The sequence below is a fragment of the Hippocampus bargibanti genome, linkage group LG02 (genome assembly GCF_051943395.1).
Source record: "Hippocampus bargibanti isolate YZ-2025 linkage group LG02, ASM5194339v1, whole genome shotgun sequence".
Classification (NCBI taxonomy): Eukaryota; Metazoa; Chordata; class Actinopteri; order Syngnathiformes; family Syngnathidae; genus Hippocampus; species Hippocampus bargibanti.
In genome coordinates, this window is record NC_142735.1 from 14,247,292 (window position 1) to 14,266,320 (window position 19,029).

General features: G+C 42.4%; 1 protein-coding gene across 4 annotated transcripts in view; it reads right to left on the reverse strand.

Annotated features, from left to right (window-relative positions):
- Positions 1-19,029, reverse strand: part of gpc3 (glypican 3) — a 104,376-nt gene that overhangs the window by 32,033 nt on the left and 53,314 nt on the right. For all 4 annotated transcript variants that reach the window (XR_016114154.1, XM_088989528.1, XM_088989530.1 and 1 more), the window contains 3 exons: positions 9,745-9,887; positions 9,358-9,483; positions 4,130-4,241 (listed from right to left, as the gene is read on the reverse strand). Coding sequence is in view for 3 of the 4 variants with exons in the window: in XM_088989528.1 (XP_088845654.1) it covers positions 4,130-4,241; positions 9,358-9,483; positions 9,745-9,887 (381 nt within the window). In the remaining variant the exon portion in view is untranslated. The remainder of the gene's footprint in view (positions 1-4,129; positions 4,242-9,357; positions 9,484-9,744; positions 9,888-19,029) is intronic.

The following is a 19,029-nucleotide window of genomic DNA, read 5'->3' on the forward strand; positions in this document are numbered from 1 at the left end:
TTACACTGCAATGGGGTAGCCGTGGTGTGGCCGTGGTTGCAGAGAAGTCAGCCTGACTTGAGCCGAGAGGTTTGAAGGGGTGAGTCGGGGCGGGGAGGGGACAGGCAGACTAATTGGGAAGAAAAGTGCCCTCACATGCTCTGTCTGACCTCCCAGCCAGCAGGGGAGAGGGCTGCCGTGGTACTATGTGGACGTGAGGACGTCTGGGGGCTGAGGGGGGTTTTCTGGTCGCTAGATTCCCAAAGTTAAAGAACCATAACTTCACATAACGCCTCCAATCTTAAACCGAGCATGAAGCCCAAAGCCACCTGACAGGATAACGTGCGTGTGGTGCTTTGACGAGGGAAATGACTGCGCCTGCATAAATGCTCCCACCCCCCACCTCATCTCCTCAGAAGGTTTACACCAGGTGTCACACTTCATTTAAAAAACCCTCATGGCTTATCACACGCGTATAAATATAGCAGAATAACAAGCGCTCCTTCCTCCTCGGCTTCAAGGGCAGCCATGCCTCACCCACATAAAACTGAGGAGGGCAAGAGGACAAAGGCCCTTAAGGGGTTTGTTAAATGGCGCTTGGTAAATAACATCAAACAGATTTCTACCGCTTTGACTTGAGGCAGCATAATGGCTTGGTCTACATTTACAGAACAGCAGGCCCCGTCTGACACCTTTGGTGTCTATTAGTCTGATTATAAGCACACCAGATAGAAGAACGCCAATGAATGCTAGCACTTTTATAAAACGGTTTCCATTTTATATCTGCCGTAATCATAACATGCAATGTGTATGTCACATAATTTAAAAGCAATCTAAGGAGCCACTTGCTCAAGCCATCTGATTTTATGACACAGGCATATGTAAAAAGTATGGGTTATGATTGTAGGGGCACACATGTAAAAATAAAATACACACATGTGAAAAAGGGTACACTGTTCAGTGTGTGTGTGTGTGTGTGTGTGTGCGTGTGTGTGTGCGTGCGTGTGTGTGTGTGTGTATTCTACGAGTTTGCATAAGGTGTCACGCACATACAGGCCGGGCTCTGGTGCCTCTGAGGAAGTGATATTGTGTGATGGAATTTTTGGCACTCGGGATCTGGTTTATTTTCCACCCCAGATTCCGGTTCTACCTGCAAGATTTTCCCAGGTTCTGGCTTCAATTAGCCTGGGAAGCTGGAAAGAGGGGCAGGGATCTCGGGCTTTAGAGGGAAGGACGAGGCGGGAGGGAAGCGAGGGAGCGAAGCGCGACAGAACTGGAGTCTGTCACACACAAGTCAACACAGCTGGAGTGTTGGAAAGAGGGCCAATGAGCCCGCAGAGATAAATGACTCTTCCAAGTTGTAAAACTTTAACACGGAATTCAAGGATGGGGTAATCTAGTAATGAAATGTATTATTATTATTATAATGAAAGAGCAATTTGAACCGATGAAAGAATTAGATGTTGCCCAAATGGAAGTCAAACAAAGACTTCTTTCATCGCCAAGGCGTAGTCCACGTATCTCTCGAAAGAGCGTCACATAGCTGAGTCGAGCTTGTCAGAATAAGTCCCGAGAGGTCTGACCCTCTAAATTGCAAATTCATCCAACAAATGAGTGGGAAACACTCTGTAATCAAAGCCCAATCACATAATTGCTCTATTTTGCCACTAGCTCAACCATCTCCTGTGAGATTAGTTGTTGGGAGTAGAAACTTGATACTCTGGGAAGTTCAACAGATGTGGTGCTAGACAAGCTCATCTCTGCAGAATAAGAAGACATCATCAAAATAATATGTTCTCACTTCAAGTCCCTCGTCACCACACGGGAACTGTCTGGACCACATTTCACAACGGACACAGCGCGAGCAGCGCGTCAGGACACACGGTGGAGTGGATGTGTGGCATTGAAGTACACTTGACCGTGTCAGACTTGACATATTTCAAACTGCACATACAGGACCTCACAAAGTGGACAACGGCTCCTTAAAGGCTTGGGCTGCTTCAAGAATTTGTGAGGTTAAAACAGAGGAAAAAAACGAGCTCACTCAATCCATTTTTATTTTGTTAAACTTTGACTCGGGAATCTTATCAGCAGTGTTAAGTGTGAGAAAAGATATATTGTTCTTTTTGGTATTTTCCGTTGGGTGCCCCTTCCAGATAGACTCTGTGACTGTAGATACTGAGATCAATGCTGACATTGTGAGAAATAACACATTATACTGCATAGCTTACATTTCTCACATTTTCATTTTCCAGCACAGAGCATTGGGGCATTATATATATATATATATATATATATATATATATATATATATATATATATATATATATATATATATATATATATATATATATATATAAAATATTCCTCGTCTCACCTCCCATGGGTGGTGTCTGCCCCCCATTTTAGCTCTCCCAGAGGCCAGGAAGCTTGAGGGTTCTGCGCAGTATCCGTGCTGTTCCCAGCACTGCGCTTTTCTGGACCGAGATGTCCGATGTTGTTTCCGGGATCTGTTGCAACCACTCGTCGAGTTTGGGGGTGTTAGATGGATAGATACAGGTACTTTTCAGCTATTAAAACAATCCACAGTTGAAAAGCACCACTTTGCGTTTCCTTGGACTTTCATCCCAAAATAAAGTTGTTTGAGTAAACAAGAAAGCATGACCTTTATCATTTAAATTAACTCACCATGTCGTTAAAAAGGTTACCGGTCTACCATGCATTTTTTTATGTGTGAAACAGCATACTTATACGTTTTCCCTGTATTTTATATGTTTTTTTTTTGTCATTTCAAATAATGTACGGCTACTACAACTTTTATACGGGAATTGTAATCAGTTATAAGGGCAGCTATTAGCCAAGGTTGACAGGTATGAAACAGGAGTACCCGGAGAAAAACCACATTGGCGGAAGAACATGAAGTACACTTCATCATGCTGAGTATTGCCAACGTTGCCCTTCTGTGGTAGATGTCGAGTAGCCATGCAAGCAAATTATCATTTGTGTAAAAATAACCGAAGGCCAAACTGATTCAACAGTGAATGCGTGATGATGGAAACAACAACACAATGATTTGCCCCATAAAAAAAGTGGCCATGGCAAGTCACTTTCTTGATTAATTTGATCCGGTTTTCACAGGGGAGGAAATCACATTTTTTATTTGTTTGGCGGGGTTTTGGGGCCGTGCACTGGTTAGGGATCTAATTACACCTTTAGCAAAAAATGACTGTTGTGTAGCGCGTGCCAGAATGAAAATAATCATCTATTGATGGGCAAAAATGATCCCAATTTGCCACAAAAAAAAACCCCACACTGTCAAAACAGAGACAAACTGAGTCATGAGTGGGAAATGATAAAAATAACAAGACAGAAGGGGAGTCAACAAACTTCCAACAATTATGTTAAAAGCCTGACTTTCGAGCAGAACTAAGCATGAGGTCATGCTGAAAAACAAAATTACAGTCGGAAACCACAAGTCCCTGTATTTTTTCTTGTGAGTTTCTGCCTGTCAGAGGAGCTATGAGGGTCGGCAGCTACTCTTTTGGATATTTCAGGTTGTTTTAAACCGAGAGAAGTATTGTAATCCACCAAGACAGGCCTGCGATGCTCACCGGCCCTCTCTTTGGCATGCCCACGTGCACGCGTCCACACACACATGCACTCACACACATTTTAGGCAAATGGGTCTCTGTTTGTGGTGCTGTGGTGAAACAATATGTTGACAGCAACAAGTTGTACGATCAGAAAGCGGGAATTTTGGCCACAGCCATTGCATAATACATCTGCCAGCTAACTTTGAGCCTCGGTGCAAGAATTTCTGGTCAGACTTCAAAAGGTGGTTTCCATGGTGATGTCAGTGTGAAATATAGGTGTCTAAGCCTAAAAATAGCTGGAGCGCACCATGCGATTAATTTTTAAACGTCAAAACAATCTCCATCGCCCTTGCAAGTGTCCTACACTGGCCCCGCTGTTTTGAATGTGTGTCTCAGACCACACACAAAGGGTTTTTACATGTCCCTGCGATGAACACAAAATGGACAAATGTTCACTGCAACCCCTGCATGGTAACATTGGCTCACAGGTAAGTAGAGACGCAAACACAACATAAACTTCTCCCACATTACATAAAGAAAAAAATCATAGCACTCACCTGGTTGATGTGCTTGAGTTTGTCTATCATCTGGCTGATGACAGGCTCGAGGGGCTTGTTGTTTCGGGATTCAGGACCTGAGTGGGAACGCTTCTGGCTGGGCCCCGAAAACCTGACAGAGCAGCGAGACAATGCGACAACGCCTCAAACCATGAAGTTAAAAACAATGACACCAATGCTGAATTCAGTTTTCAATAAACCTAACACGCATCGTTATATAATGTGAAAGAAGCCAAAAGATCTGTTGAAAACTTAACCCCGGAAGGAAAGAGTTGAGATTTGAACCACCAACCTGAGAACTGAGAGGCAGACTGCTAAGAATTCGTCCATAATGCTGCATGTCATCAATATAATAGTATCCGATCCACTGAAACAACTACAAACCTATTTTTGAAGTCAGGAAAACGAGATCAATGGTTATTGAAACCGTTTTGATTCAAATCAGTCGAGGACCTTGGGCCTCACACTAAAACCGTTTTGAACTAGAAGGCAGATCAGCTGGCCAGTGGCTACACTCGGTACTGATTGATAAATAAAAACATATATATTCAGCAAAAACATAGGAAGATAAAGATTTTATGACAGCATTTGCAACCAGACAACGTGAAGTGAATAAAACTTGGGCTTTACTGCCATCTCGTGGTGGTTGTGTAAAAGCAGGACTTCTTTTGATTTTTAAATCAATCTCTTTTGATTTAATTATCAAGTTTACAATTTATGAATGAAAATCACCCCTACGCTTTTAGATTATTTAAACAAAACCATTGTTTTAAATAGTCAACGGATGGTTCATTGCAGCTCCTTATACAGTGCAACCTCGAAAGGAAAGTAGCCATGGATTTTTTTTTTCTCACATTTTTGCACATTTCTCACATAACCTACATTTCATATTTTCTTTTTGATAGTCCCTCGTATATAAAGGAGGGGAAAGCTGTTCGTAACTTTGCACACCACAGGGTAAACATTTAGAAAAATCCGCTAATCAGGCAACTGACGACTGAGGATGAGGGGGAAATGTCACCTCATGAGGAAATAATTAGTTCCATGGTCAAACCTTTGCCATCATAAAACTTTTGTCTTCACATGTGGTTTTGGAAACATGCCAACACTCTCACCTGTGACATTAGAGTAAAAAGAAACTATGGCAACCTATTAACATGCATTATACTTTGAAGACTAGAATATTCTCTTACTCTCTCTGTCTCTCTCCTACACACTCGCTCTCTCTCACACACACACACACACACACACACACACACACACACACACACACACACACACACACACACACACACACACACACACACACACACACACACAATTCACCTTCAATTTCCATTAAGCAGACGCTTCTGCGCATTAATTCCGCCTTTCCATTAAATTCAGAAGACATTTTGACAAATTATTTATTCTTCTTATTAAGAACAATCTCCACCCTTTCCGCTGCTAATTATCTTATTAATAATAGAAAGGCGTAGGGGATCCATTTAGCAAAGGATCATTTGAAGGAGGAATGGAGAAGAAGGACAGGAGCTAAGATAGGCTCATGCTCCATAACATAGTTCAATGTAATGTTCCAAGTTACAACATACTGTCTTATACATTTTATTTTCATTTGATCATACATTGATCTTCAACCAAAATTAGACCGTCTGACATAGCTGATTCTCAACAATTGTGCAACCATTTCCACATTACTTGATGGCACACACCCGCCTTAGCAAACAAGTATGGAGAGAGGCCACACTTTTTGTTTTTTGCTGCTTTTTAGAAGATTATTATTATTATTATTATTATTATTATTATTAGCTCATGTATTTTGTTTTTCTACTTTCATTCCTTTCATAACTTTGCTGCTGTGAAATGTACATTTCTCCACTGCGAGACTAATAAAGGCAAATCCAATCCAATCCAATCCAATCCTATTATTATTATTAATGATATTATTTCTGTGTAAGCTCTCAGTCATACAGGAGTGGTCCATCGATGAAAAGGTTTCTTCAGCCATCATCTGTACTTAGTAGTAGAAGTAGTAGAAGTAGTAGTACTTCTACTTCTTCTAGAAGTACAGATGACGGCTGAATAAACCTTTTCATCGATATTATTATTACAGTAAAGTCTCGTTATATCGATATTCTCGGAAGTCGGAAAAAATATCGATATATCCGATCCTGCGGCATGTACATTTTCTCCTTGCGTTCATAGAAATAGTATCGTAATAAGCAGTACTATCGATATAACCGATATAACGAGACTTTACTGTATTATTATTATTATTATTATTATTATTATTATTACCCATACAGTATCCGTACCCCTTAGTCCTCATTAAGGTGGGGAGGGGGAGCGCTGGAGACTATACCAGCCGTCTTCAGGCACTAAGCACGGGACACTCTGAATTGGTTTCCAGCCAATTGCAGGGCACACAGAGACAAACAACCATTCGCTCTCACACTCAAACGGAGGGACAATTTGGAGTGTTCAATCAGCCGGCCATGCATGTTTTTGTAATGTGATAGCAAACCGGAGGACCCGGAGAAAACCCACGCGAGCTTGGGGAGAACAGGACTTCTGTGTTGTGAAGTCGGCGTACGGAAAATGGATTATTATTATTATTGTTATGATTATGATTATTATTATTATTATTATTATTATTATTAGCAGTAGTCGTAGTAGCAGTAGTTGTTTTAGTTGTGGTAGTAGTAGGAGGAGGGGTGCATTGTGATGAATAAATCCTTCTCATATAGTGAAGATAAAGAATATCAGATCATGTTGAAATACAAGATAGTGGCCTCCAAAGTTGAACAGCCATTATGTACATCATAATATATTTTTTCTATTTCCATCACACATTAAATAAAAGGAGGTTTAGCACCAGATTGTACGGAATGCCTTCAGCACAGCTACCAAATAATTGGATTGGATTGGATTGGATTGGCTATGCCTTTATTAGTCTCACAGTGGAGAAATTTACATTTCACAGCAGCAAATGTTTTGTGTCTATTGTACAGCAATGCTGTTAAAATGCATCAAGCTGTGTGACTCAAACTGAAATAAGCACTGGTATCTTTTGCGTCCTCCGACCATCACTTTCCTCAGATATAAAATGTTTACACGCTACAAAAACATTTTCACCTCCATCATTTATCCCTGGCACGTATGCAGAGGAGGAAATGTACTGTTGGAGATCACAAGCCGCTCCAATCTATCAGTTATCAGCGTGACGCTGTTTGATGTGGTGAAAAAAAAAGTTGCTCCTGTGATCTTAGCTGGGACTGGTATGATAAACACGCCTGACAAAAAGTACTATATTTGGCCTTAAGGTCACTGTGGAAAAAATGCAAACATCCAGCCTTTGATTTTTCCATGACAAGATATAATCTTTTTTTCCAAAGCAAAGCCAGTGAGACAATTTGAAAAAAGATCCTACCCGGAATTATAATGGGAGATGAACCAGCGCAGATTGCAGAGTAAAAAAATATTTTGCTGTTTTTCCACACACCTGCCATAAGAGGTGACACTGAAAATTGTTTGCCGGAAGGTATTGTAATCGCTCCATCATTCTCTCTCCTCTGCAGCCCCCCTACACGTTCATATCACGCCGTTTAGTCCAGCTTGTAATCGTCCCCTCCGGACAGTCCAGCCCCTCACCAGCACAGTGTCTACCTCCTCAAATTTGCTATCTTTGCGGCAGATTCTCACAGCGGCTGCCCTCTTGAACAAGAGGTAAAAAAAAATCACCCGGAGCACATTTCCTCTAAAACGTCCCAGTGCAAAGATTCGACTCCAAACAATTTCAAATGGCAAGCGGTACCTCCATAGGAAGGGGATGAGCGGCAAATTAAAAATGGTGGTGTGAAAGGATGGACACAAACTCGAAAACAACACAACCATCTAACAGTAAAACAAACATTAAATCATTAGTTTCAAAATCATTACGCTCATTGTTGATTATTCCATCCAGTCATGGTTACACAAAACTCGAGGGAAGAAGAATTCTACACAGACCACATGCAGAAATATAGAACAAAGAAAAGACAGACAATTAAGTGAAGCTTGATATTAATAATCCTGTCCAGCCAAAGTCAAGGTGGACTCCCACTCCAAGGTGGAACGAGTAGGAGAGAAGTTGGTGGGGGGCTCATGAGAAGCTCTCCAGCACGAAGCAAACATCATTCGTGGACATTGCTTTGCATGAAATGTAGCTTTTTTGGGGGGTTGCAATATTGCCGCTGGGCCATTCATTATCTAGCTACATCTGCTTCACTGTTGTGTTGAGCTCAACTGGTCTGTGTAGGCTCTAACTAGTTCAAACCTTTTTTATAGGTTACCTACCTATTTCAAACCTCGAAATACCGCGAGACAAAAATTAGCGCATCCAAAAGATAGGCCTCCAAATGAAAAACTAAGTAATGTAGTTTATTCTATACATTGTAAAAATTGGGAAAACTAAACAAGTGATCACAAAGACTATCAACAGTACATCTGCACCCAAAAAGCTACCAACCACTAATTTGACGACAGTGAGATTAAAATCTGAGCTCAAGAAAATAGATGGTTTGAAAGGGGAGTAAAAGAAGCTATTTTTATAAAACGGCAAAACCCTTCCCTAAAGTGCCCGGGTGGTTAAAGGTTTAATTTAGACCGTGCTTACAACATGCTTCTTAGGCTGATACCACATAGGCTTAGTCATGCTAATGAGGTGAAACCAGGGCCAGGGATAGAACAATAGAGGTAAACAGATTGGCTTCAGGGAGTGGTCCACTGCTCCCCCAACCTTAGAGCAGGTGTCTGGCAGAGGGACCTATCAGAGCAGAGGTCTGGCACAGCCACCTCTGTTCATTAGGGATATAGGGCCAGGGTTACCAGCACAACTCTAGTTCACCGACGAAGCTCTTCGGATGAGGAGTGAAACATCCGACACCTTCAAAGTAGTACAGATGACAGCTGAAGAAACCTTTTCCTCGAGAGAGCTCAGATGGTGTTTCATACTTTTGTTAGTTGTTATTGAGGCAACACAGATAGGAGCAGGTAAATGTGGGACGATGATCATTAAGGTTGATATTTTTCAAGCAAAATTTGTTCCCTCTAATTTCTGAAATGAAAGGGTGCACATCGTCTCTCACCCGAAAATGAAATCAAGGACTACAGAAGTCAATAAAATGCTTTCCGTTTGGCCAACATTGTCCTTATTCTTGTCCATTTAAAAAGATAATCCACTGATTTACCTGTCTGTCATTTCTTGCCCATTCCAGCAGAGAGAGTGGTTTGCCGGAGCAGGCTCTCGGCTGCACAGAGACTCCCCGAGACCACTGTAGAAGGAGCTGAATGTTCTCAGATTAGAAATGAAGTCCCTGATGAAAGAGAAGCAAGAAAATGTCCATCACATGACTGAAAGAGAAAGCGTGCCAATGGGAAAAGCGAATGTTGCATTGTCCCTTCTGCTAATTGCCGTTAATTTCAGAACTGTGCTGCAGAGGCCACTGGGCCCGAGGGGCATTGTTACAAAGTGCGCTCGGGCCTGTTAGTGCAGTACTTACGGAGTGGTCGTGAGGGACCGGCAAAGTGTCATTTCGGCGCACAAACATGCACACTAACTAGAAGTCTGTGCTCACCTGCGGAGGCCCCCTAAGGTCTCATCAGGATCTGAGGGTGATGGCTGAGTGTTGCGGGCCACAAAGGCAGCTTGATGCTGGAAAGGAGGCGATACGAGAGAGCGGGCGGTCCGCTGTTGAGATTGTCCACACATGCTGCTCACCTGCAGAAGAGAGGGAGAAAGGAAGCTGAGCGTGCTTCTATCCTGGTTCCTTGCTATCCTGCTTTAGGTGTGTTTATTTGGAGAAGGGAAGAAAGTGGGGATTTGCATAACAAACACGTCATTGTCTCATCCGCCAGCCAGTCTCGAGCTTGTCGTCCCACCACGGCAAAACGTGAGGCAATAAAATGAGGCCTCGCGTTTGCCACGGACCCAAAATGAAAGCCATTCTGTTTTCACATGGGATGTACCGACCAATAAAAAAGGAGTCCCACTCTGTCTTCTAGAGATAAAAGACTTGGCACACGCTTTGCAGGTGCTATAAACATGCACATTGTTGTGAATGTTTAGCATTTTAAAGATTTGCTGGTGGTTTAATTTCCCCAGGGGATACCAGCATGAGCTTAATTTTGTCATTTAGCTTTAACAGCTAATTGTGCCTGGCTCTTGTGAAAACCAGAAACCTGGGCTGTAGCAGCACATTACTTACAGAAACTGATGGATCAATTAACACTGGATGTCCAGATTTGGTATATGGTGACACACACACAAATATGTACCCGCCATCATCTGAAGTCTCCATCAAATTTTACCCCATGATATGAGGACAACCTAAAGTAAAACCACACACCTGCACACATACAAACACACACATTTATTAGCTTGATGACCTTGTAGGAGATAATGTAAAAAAAAAAAAAAAAAAAAAAAAAAAATCACAGAACAAGAGGGGTACAGCAACAAAAATACACTCAGACAAGCACATACACTAACTTTGTCCTGTTTCATGAATCGTCATTATTAGATCAGATAACAGGCCATAACTTTGATGAAAAGCAAACTAAAGTCTTACTGGTAGTTTAGGGGAGCAGAGGACTACTCCCTGCAGCTGCTCGACTGATGACAGCTGCGTAGCTGAATAGTCCTCTGCTCCCCCCAACCTGAGAGCAGGGACCTATATCATAGCAGAGTCCGGCACCACCATGTCTGGACAGTAGGGATATATATATATAGGGCCTAAACTACCAGTAAGACTTTCATTTGCTGACGAAGTTTCTTGGATAAGAAGCGAAACGTCCGACACCTTCAAAGAAGTACAGATGACGGCTGAAGAAACCTTTTCATCGATGGACAACTCCTGTACGACTGAGAGCTTACACAGACGCAGGCCATAACTTAAAAATGCAAAACTGGATCTAACGCTCCATCAAGGGCAATTCTTTGAAGATGCATGTCTCATATTTTGCATTGACGGGGTTGGAGGTGGGTCAGACTGTACAACGGCTAAACCCAGGCAGACCATAATAATGAATTAATTTGACTCTATTTGACTAGGCCAAACAAAGTGTGATTATTTGCGTGTTGTTGTATTAGATGGGGGACACCCTGAACTCGTTGCCATCCAATCGCAGGACACCTGGTAACTGACACTGAGTTGCGGTAACATTTTTCAAACATTTTACTCAGTATCGAGGCTCCTTCTCCCAAGTGGACATAAATAAGCTGATTTGTGATGTGACATTGGCTTCGCCGGAGAGCAATATTTTTGCAGCAATAATTCCATGACGTGTGCTCATCATGCGTTTCACACTCCCCCATAGTTTCCTTTCCTGCTTCGTCAACCATATGTGCCAAATAAACATTCTTATATGATGACAATATGTCTGTGTAAGCTCTCAGTCGTACAGGAGTGCTCCATCGATGAAGAGGTTTCTTCAGCCGTCATTTGTACTTCTTTGATGCATGGTGTCGGACGTCAGCAAACTAAATTCTTTGCTGGTAGCGCTGCCCTATACAGGTAACATCCGATTTACGACCGGCGCGAGTTACGACCGCCAGACCGTTATTTTTTATGGCTTCTGCTCTGATAGGTCCCTGCTCTAAGGTTAGAGCTCTAAGGTTATGAGAATATGCGATACAAACTACAAATAAATGTCAGGTTTTTTTCCATTCACTTCACAAATATGCTCTGAGCTGGGAGGGTGAAAAAAGTGTGAAATTGCTCACGCAACTTAGAGAGAACACGACCCTACCGAGGATAAGCGGTTCAGAAGACGGATCGATGGCCGGACTAATATATTGTTTGTTGTCTAGCTTGATAATAAAAAACAAACACGCAACGACACAAACACATTTTTCTTCCTCATGTCCCCAAAAGGTAACATTGGGAGTTCTCCATGGACCCCACAACATCAGGAATACTTTTGTGAAACACACACACACAATTACATGCACACACATACACACACACAAACACACGCACACACACATACGCATATGTATGCTATATTGGAGGCCCATAATTTGACAATTACAAGACATTTGCATAAACACACCCACACGGATACACACACACGGTCTCTGTCAACCTCTTCCCCGACATCTTCCTCTCTTGCAATTGTCCCCGCTGCGTTGTGCCTGCGGCGATCACTGATGCTCTCTGGCCATGATTAATGTGATTGGAACCGCGTTCCTCTTTTGGTTGGCGCGATCCTTCAGAAGCCACAGGGCACTCTGGGATGGAGCGATTCAGCGCAGACGCCCCTCGGACCACCCATGCCGGGTTGTTTCTTGGAATCCTCAAGGAAGGGGCACATTATCGGGGTATTAATGTGGCGCAGGGACGGACTAGCACGAGCTACAGGGTAGTGTCTGATAAGGCCGGCCTCAGTGGGAGGGCTCAGAAACACCTGCCCGGTTTTATCTTCAGTGAGCAGCCTGCCGCAACAATGGCAGGATGGGGCCTGTCCACAAGTCATAAAACCTTCCGATTTGCAAGTGTACAGACTTAAAAGCATGCACCTCAGCCATTCTGGGTTGACATCGCAACATGCTAAAAAAGCAAATACATACTTGGATCAGACGACTTTCATCAGAATTCAACTTCACTGGTTGTAAAATGACACTTTTTAGGAAGTAGAAGATAACGGCCATGAGCAACTTCACTATGTCCATTTCTTGATTTAGTAGACATTTTCAAAGAGTGCACTCCATTCTTAAAGTTGCATTTTTACTTTTAAGGCATTAGTTTTGTGCCTGGCACAAATTCAGTGAGCAAATTGCAGTCGAACCGCTTTCCAATGTATCCCGTTGTTGTTTTCACCACCACAGCATAACATTTACATTTCAAAGTCGCAATTTCATAAAACACATTCTACAATTGCCAATTTTTCAACAAGCACCTTATAAATTCATTGAAACGATTGGATTTTTCCTACAGCATTCAAAACAGTCAGTTCCAAATTTCTATTATGAATTGTGAACCTCATTCCCGTTCGTCATACCATGAGAACCACCTCACTCATATGTTCTACAAATGTAGAACCTAACAGAACGGATTATTATTTATATGGAAATACTTTTATTTTAACAGTTCTTATCCACTATCTTCTTTTTAACTCATTGATTGCCAGACTTGCAAAAATGTGACCACTCCAGTGCCAGGGTTTTTTGCCATTTTCACTCAAATTCAAGGACCCACAGAATATTCAGTTTTAGGACTACACCAACATTCAATACAGCGTTAGAAACCTTAGACTCGCTTCTTTCATCAGAAAAAAAAAGTTAATTTGTAAGTTATTTGGTTCTGTAGTAACATGAGGTGCAAGTGTACTACAAATGCTGCCCTCTCGTGGAAGGGAAAAACATTGCCAGAGGTCTGACTAGCGCTTCATTGGAACCCCCCACTCCGCAAGAAAAACCAAAACCCGAACAAATTTGGGAATGGCGCTCCATGTCATATTTTCAATTCCCGAATTCAGTGAATGAGCTAAGTGAAATCAATCTTGCAAATAACTGTAAATGTCAAATATAAATTATTAAAAACTCAAATGAATAAACATGCTTTGGTTCTGCCCCACATAAAAGAATGTTTAAGGACAGACTGAAACGTGTCTCCCACGGGAAACTAGCCGGAACCCACCCAATCAATTTCATTGACGGATTTATGTAATTACAGCACTGAGAATATTTGCTTATCATCTTGGAAATTAAATATGAAATGTATTCCCACAGCCACGTCAATGTGTTCATTTACCCGAACAACTGGATGGGAAACAGCAATAAGCAGCCACTGAGCCAGATGTGACCCAAGGACGGACGGCTATTTGTGGCATCAGACGATTCTCATAGCGGTATGGCTGCAAGCCACACTTCACTTCGCACAGTCCAGTGCGTAGTTGAATGCCGCTCATTCATTGAACGTGAGGCGTTGGGCACATGAAGTCGGCGCTGAACGAGTGTCCAGATCCCTCTCATTGAAAAATGTTTTCCTCAACTGTGCAATACAGCGCTATCTTCACAGCCTCGCTTTGTTCAGCGGAAAGGTCGGTGCTGTTAGATAGTCTGCGGCTGGGTGGATGCATGGCTTGAGGAGCCCGTGACAAATTGCAAAGATGCACGACACAGTGATATATGGGTTCCTGTTTAGAGAGTTAATGGCTCGCGAAGAAGCTGTTAAAATGTCTGCTGGATTTAGTGCGCATGGATCGGTAGCACCTGCCTGAGGGGAGTAGCTGAAAAAGGTGGTGGGCAGGGTGCGGAGGGTTACAAGCTCTTAGTATATTGTTGTTTTTGTTCCTGCATTCTGATTTCCACAGTTGTGCATCCTGAGTGAAATATTTATTAGGATTGGATAGGATCTGCCCGCACAACAGCCAGGCAACGGCAGATCAGAGAACTGGGGAAAGTGAAGAATTCTAAAAGCCGACGTAGCGACAAGATGTGGCATTGTAGCGAGCTTGCTGCTGTGTCTGGTGTGAAATGACACACAACAGACAATCTCTAACAATGCCGGCCAGATTCATCATCTATCCATCACAGTTGACTTCCTGTCTTCATGTGAGCCGAGGCCTGACTCCGTGATGAACGTTTCTTCTGCACCCGTCTGTCCTTCATCCTCTTGCCGCCCCCCCCCCGACCATACTTTTATTCTGTCCCCGTCTTTGTCGCTCCCTTGCTCTTCTTTCTCTTGAGCAACTGATAAAAATAGAGCTTCATAAATCATGCATCTTCTCTCGCAGCCGAGCGAATGAGCAGCAGAAAAAGAGGCAATGAAAGAGCGAGTGTAATGTTCGGAGTGAGATGTACAGAGTGAGGTGGATGACATGAAACTCTGAGAGCAGGGCTGGGAAGTTGACAGGGGATGGATTGGAGCTGTGGGGCTCTTGGCTGCCCTCTCTTTTCTCAGCGAACAGGTTGATTCATTCTGGATTTGTGCCGAGAGGAAGAAATGAACATTAACATGCTGGGGGAGAAGGCCGCCAGACTTATGATGGTCACCCTGCCAGCAGAGTCCATGTTTAAAGTGTTCTCAGGCCAGACGCATCCCTCTCGAGTGTGCTCAGTCAATCTGTCTACCACTGTGGGTAACACAGTGCATCCCTTGAGGGGCTGGTTCAGCGAGAGGCTCAAAATCACATGAAACTACCATACAAAGCAACATGAAAGTATCCTTTCAGAAACTGAATGTAGACTTAAAGGACAACCGACACCTCCGGACAAGTTGCGTCCATAATTTATAAAATGACTTCAAATGACTTCTACTGAGCGCATTTTACAAAGATTCCACCGCATATAGCTATATTTTATGTTTGAAGACTCGCGCTTAATATTTATGAAGTCTTGTTTTCGAGTGGGTGACGATGCCCAAAGTGAAGTTGCATTCGGAACGCCCCTGAACAAGAAAGCGACACACAATGCATTTTGGATACTTTTTTTCATCTGAAAACGTGTTGATCGCGAAATTAGAAGGAAAACTACATAAATAATGCGATGGTGAACCATTGTGTGTCGCAGCCAATTGCGGTAACACGCATAAAGAAAGTGTAAGTTTACACAAATTCCCAGCGGACAAATAAGCCCACTTCATCTGCTAGATGAAACGCAGCTTGTGCGCCATTTTGTGCATTTTCTGGGCACTACATCGGAGTCCAGATCTTCACCGGTTTCATCGCTTGCAGGCGGCTCGAATTGATACGGAACGACTTCTTTCATCGATTGCAAACATTTATGCTTTCCTCTTCAGAACGATTTGAATCATATTCATAACTGGATGAGTAACAAGAAAGCATCTTTTCAGAATCTGAACTCTCTGAAGCCATTGTTTTGATTCTGGAGCAAGGCAGTTTGTGGGTTGGCAAAACCCAACGTAAGGTCACAAACACAGGGGCGGGACTTTCTGAATTTTTCCAGTTTCAAGCTCATTTGTGGCAGATTTGGGACACTTTAAGTCATTTTTATTGGTGTTTTTCATTTTACAAAAAATATCAGCCTGCGCGTTTTGGGTATTTTAGATGCTATAAAATGTTTTTCCGAGGTCAGTTAGGAAACAAAAAAATGGTGTCGGTTGTCCTTTAAAGAGGACTTTTGTTTTTTTGCAATGTTTGCATCTTACAAATCATTTGTCATGCTTAAGGAGCCATTTATTTTAATGAGTTAAACCAGTGTCTGAAACTAATGACAAAAAGTTACCAGACACCAGGGCAGACAACCCTGAAAAGTTCCCTGCCATAAAGTTGCCTGCCCAATTTTTCACAGCTTGAAACACAATAAGACGACTAATCGCAAAAAAAAACATTCTTGCAAAGTATTAAGGATTTTTTTGTAGGATGTCCCTATCACAAATGCTCCCTTGCTTAATTTATTGTAAATATAAGGGATATTTACAATAAATTAAGCAAGGGAGTATTTGATGATTTAGCTCCAGTTGTCCAATGCAATGTTTGCGTTGCGGCGTTTCCTATAACCCACGTGAACTTTTCCACGATGCTTTTAATAAAAATAATGACACATTTAATTTTTAAGCGCCTTTCAAAACTCTCAAGGACACTTTACAGTCACGGGATAATGTACGTTTAACGTTTTTTAGCGTCATAAATTTTGTTAGCTTATTTTGAATCTTGCTTCTGGGGCTATGCGATCGATAATCGGTGAAAAATTTAACCCAGATCCTTTCACAAAACGGTTCGTACATCCAACAACCACACACGATATCACCATCATACTAAAACGTGAAGACATTCATCCATCAAAACCGAAAATGAAAGGCATTAGCTTACAAAACAAGGATCGCACTCGCTGACAACTGTTGTGCTTACTTGGCTATCAGCCTTCCGGAAGTTAGCGGCCCTTCACGTGATCATAACAAAAAACGTCACGGTGGCATCTCCTATGACGCTAGGGAAAGTCCGGAAGCAGAAAGCAGGCTTATGATTGGCTGCCGTGCCGAGTATGCAAATCGACAAACGAACCTAAATTCCGAAATTTCCAAAACTCCTCTTCTTTTCCTTTCGGCTTTTCCCTTCAAGGGGTCGCCACAGCGAATCAGTAACCTCCATCTTCAGAGGTTTGATACGCATGTTTTTTTTTTTGGCCCAGCTTTTACGTCGGATGCCCTTCCTGACACAACCCTCTGTATTTATCCGGGCTTGGGACCGGCACAAGAAGACTTATGTCCCTTTGTGGCTACAGAACAAGCAACACGCTCAGTAAAAGGCTCCCAAACACAAAATGGCAACAATCAAAAACTAATGAAGATTAGAAGAAGAGAAGTTACACGCTCTGGGCATCCGGGCAGACGTTATTTTAGACACTGGTTAAACCCAGACCAATGTTCCCATTTACAAACTGAGACTCACGTTGACTTTCATGGAAGCACTTTTCATGCCCCATTTCAGAATGGGAATCTTATTCGTCTTGAAGCTCTCTTGTAAATCGCATACTGTTCCGAAGTACTTTTTTCTGTTTACAGGAGACTGATCCATCAATTAATATGCTCAGAATAAAATACAATACCATATACATTGAATGTGGTTATTTTGCCGCATGGTAAAGATGTATTTTTTTCCCATCAAATAATCCATCCATCCATTTTCTGAACAACTTCATCCCAACAAGGGATGCAGAGTGTGCTGGAGTCTATCCGAGCTGTCTTTGGGCAGTAGGTGGGAGACACAGAGACAAAAAACTAAACCCACTTACACCTTGGGACAATTTTAAGTGTTCATTGTACATACAATGAAGGATTTTGGAATGCGGGAGTAAAATTGGAGTACCCAAAGAAAACCCACAAAGTTAAAAAGCTAACTCAACACAGGGAGGCCAGAGCAAAGTCATGAAAATAATAAAGTTTGGAATTTCCTCCCAAAAAATCCAATGTCAAAAATTGCATTGTTTTCCAATATCATGCAGCCCCATGTACTACTATGATATGAAGTGCATAGCAATGAAAAAAAAACCCTGAAATTTGGATGAATTTGGTGGAAAGTATTAAAGAGAAATCACAGATGGATTCAATTCTTAAGCTCCTTTTTTCCACTGTGCACGCCCCATTGAAATTTGAAGGGGAAAGATGCCAAGTCCTTATTTGGGTAAAAATTATGAAGTGCATTCAATTCTCCAGTGACATTAGGCACAAGACAAACCCCACAGGCAAGGAAACAATACAGCTGTCCTTTCAATAACAATCCTGAGCAAGGGGTGTCTCTGCACGATTACATTGGAGCACTAACCCACTCAGACACACACGCATGACCTTGTCACAAACCGGAGCAACACACTGACACGCAGGGATAATCCGATATGGTGGAACCGGGCGTAAACGCACATTCAAGTCATCTGTGGCGACTGCAACTGTCATGGTTTTTAATTTTCAATGGCGATCCTGCACAGAGAGGCGGAAAGAGCCTCAGCGATTTGAGGATGCGAAGTAAGTGAGGTCAACCTGTGAATTAATAAATGATGGCTTGTGAGTGGAAACCCAGTCACTGTGGGGATTCCGGGTGTGAGAGTGAAAAGTTCACCAGATATACAAGAGCAAACACACATCTGGCTCTGTCGCTTTGGCAGAAAAATGCTTCCATATTTCATGAGCACGACTCGCCGACTTCACTTGTGGGCCTCGAACAAACCTGACGCTTTTATTGCAGTTGAAATTGCACATAACGGGTCACCGCTATTGGGATGGGTTTTAACTGCGGGGGGGTGAGAAAAAAAAGAACTGCTTGTTCAAACAATGCTCTCTGACACTTTTACACTCTTGTTTTATGACTCGGAAAATGTTGCTTTTCAAACTGCTAATACACTCTCACTGGTACACCTACACACTTTATAGATGTCCAAGTGCTTCTTTTGTTTCTAAATACGC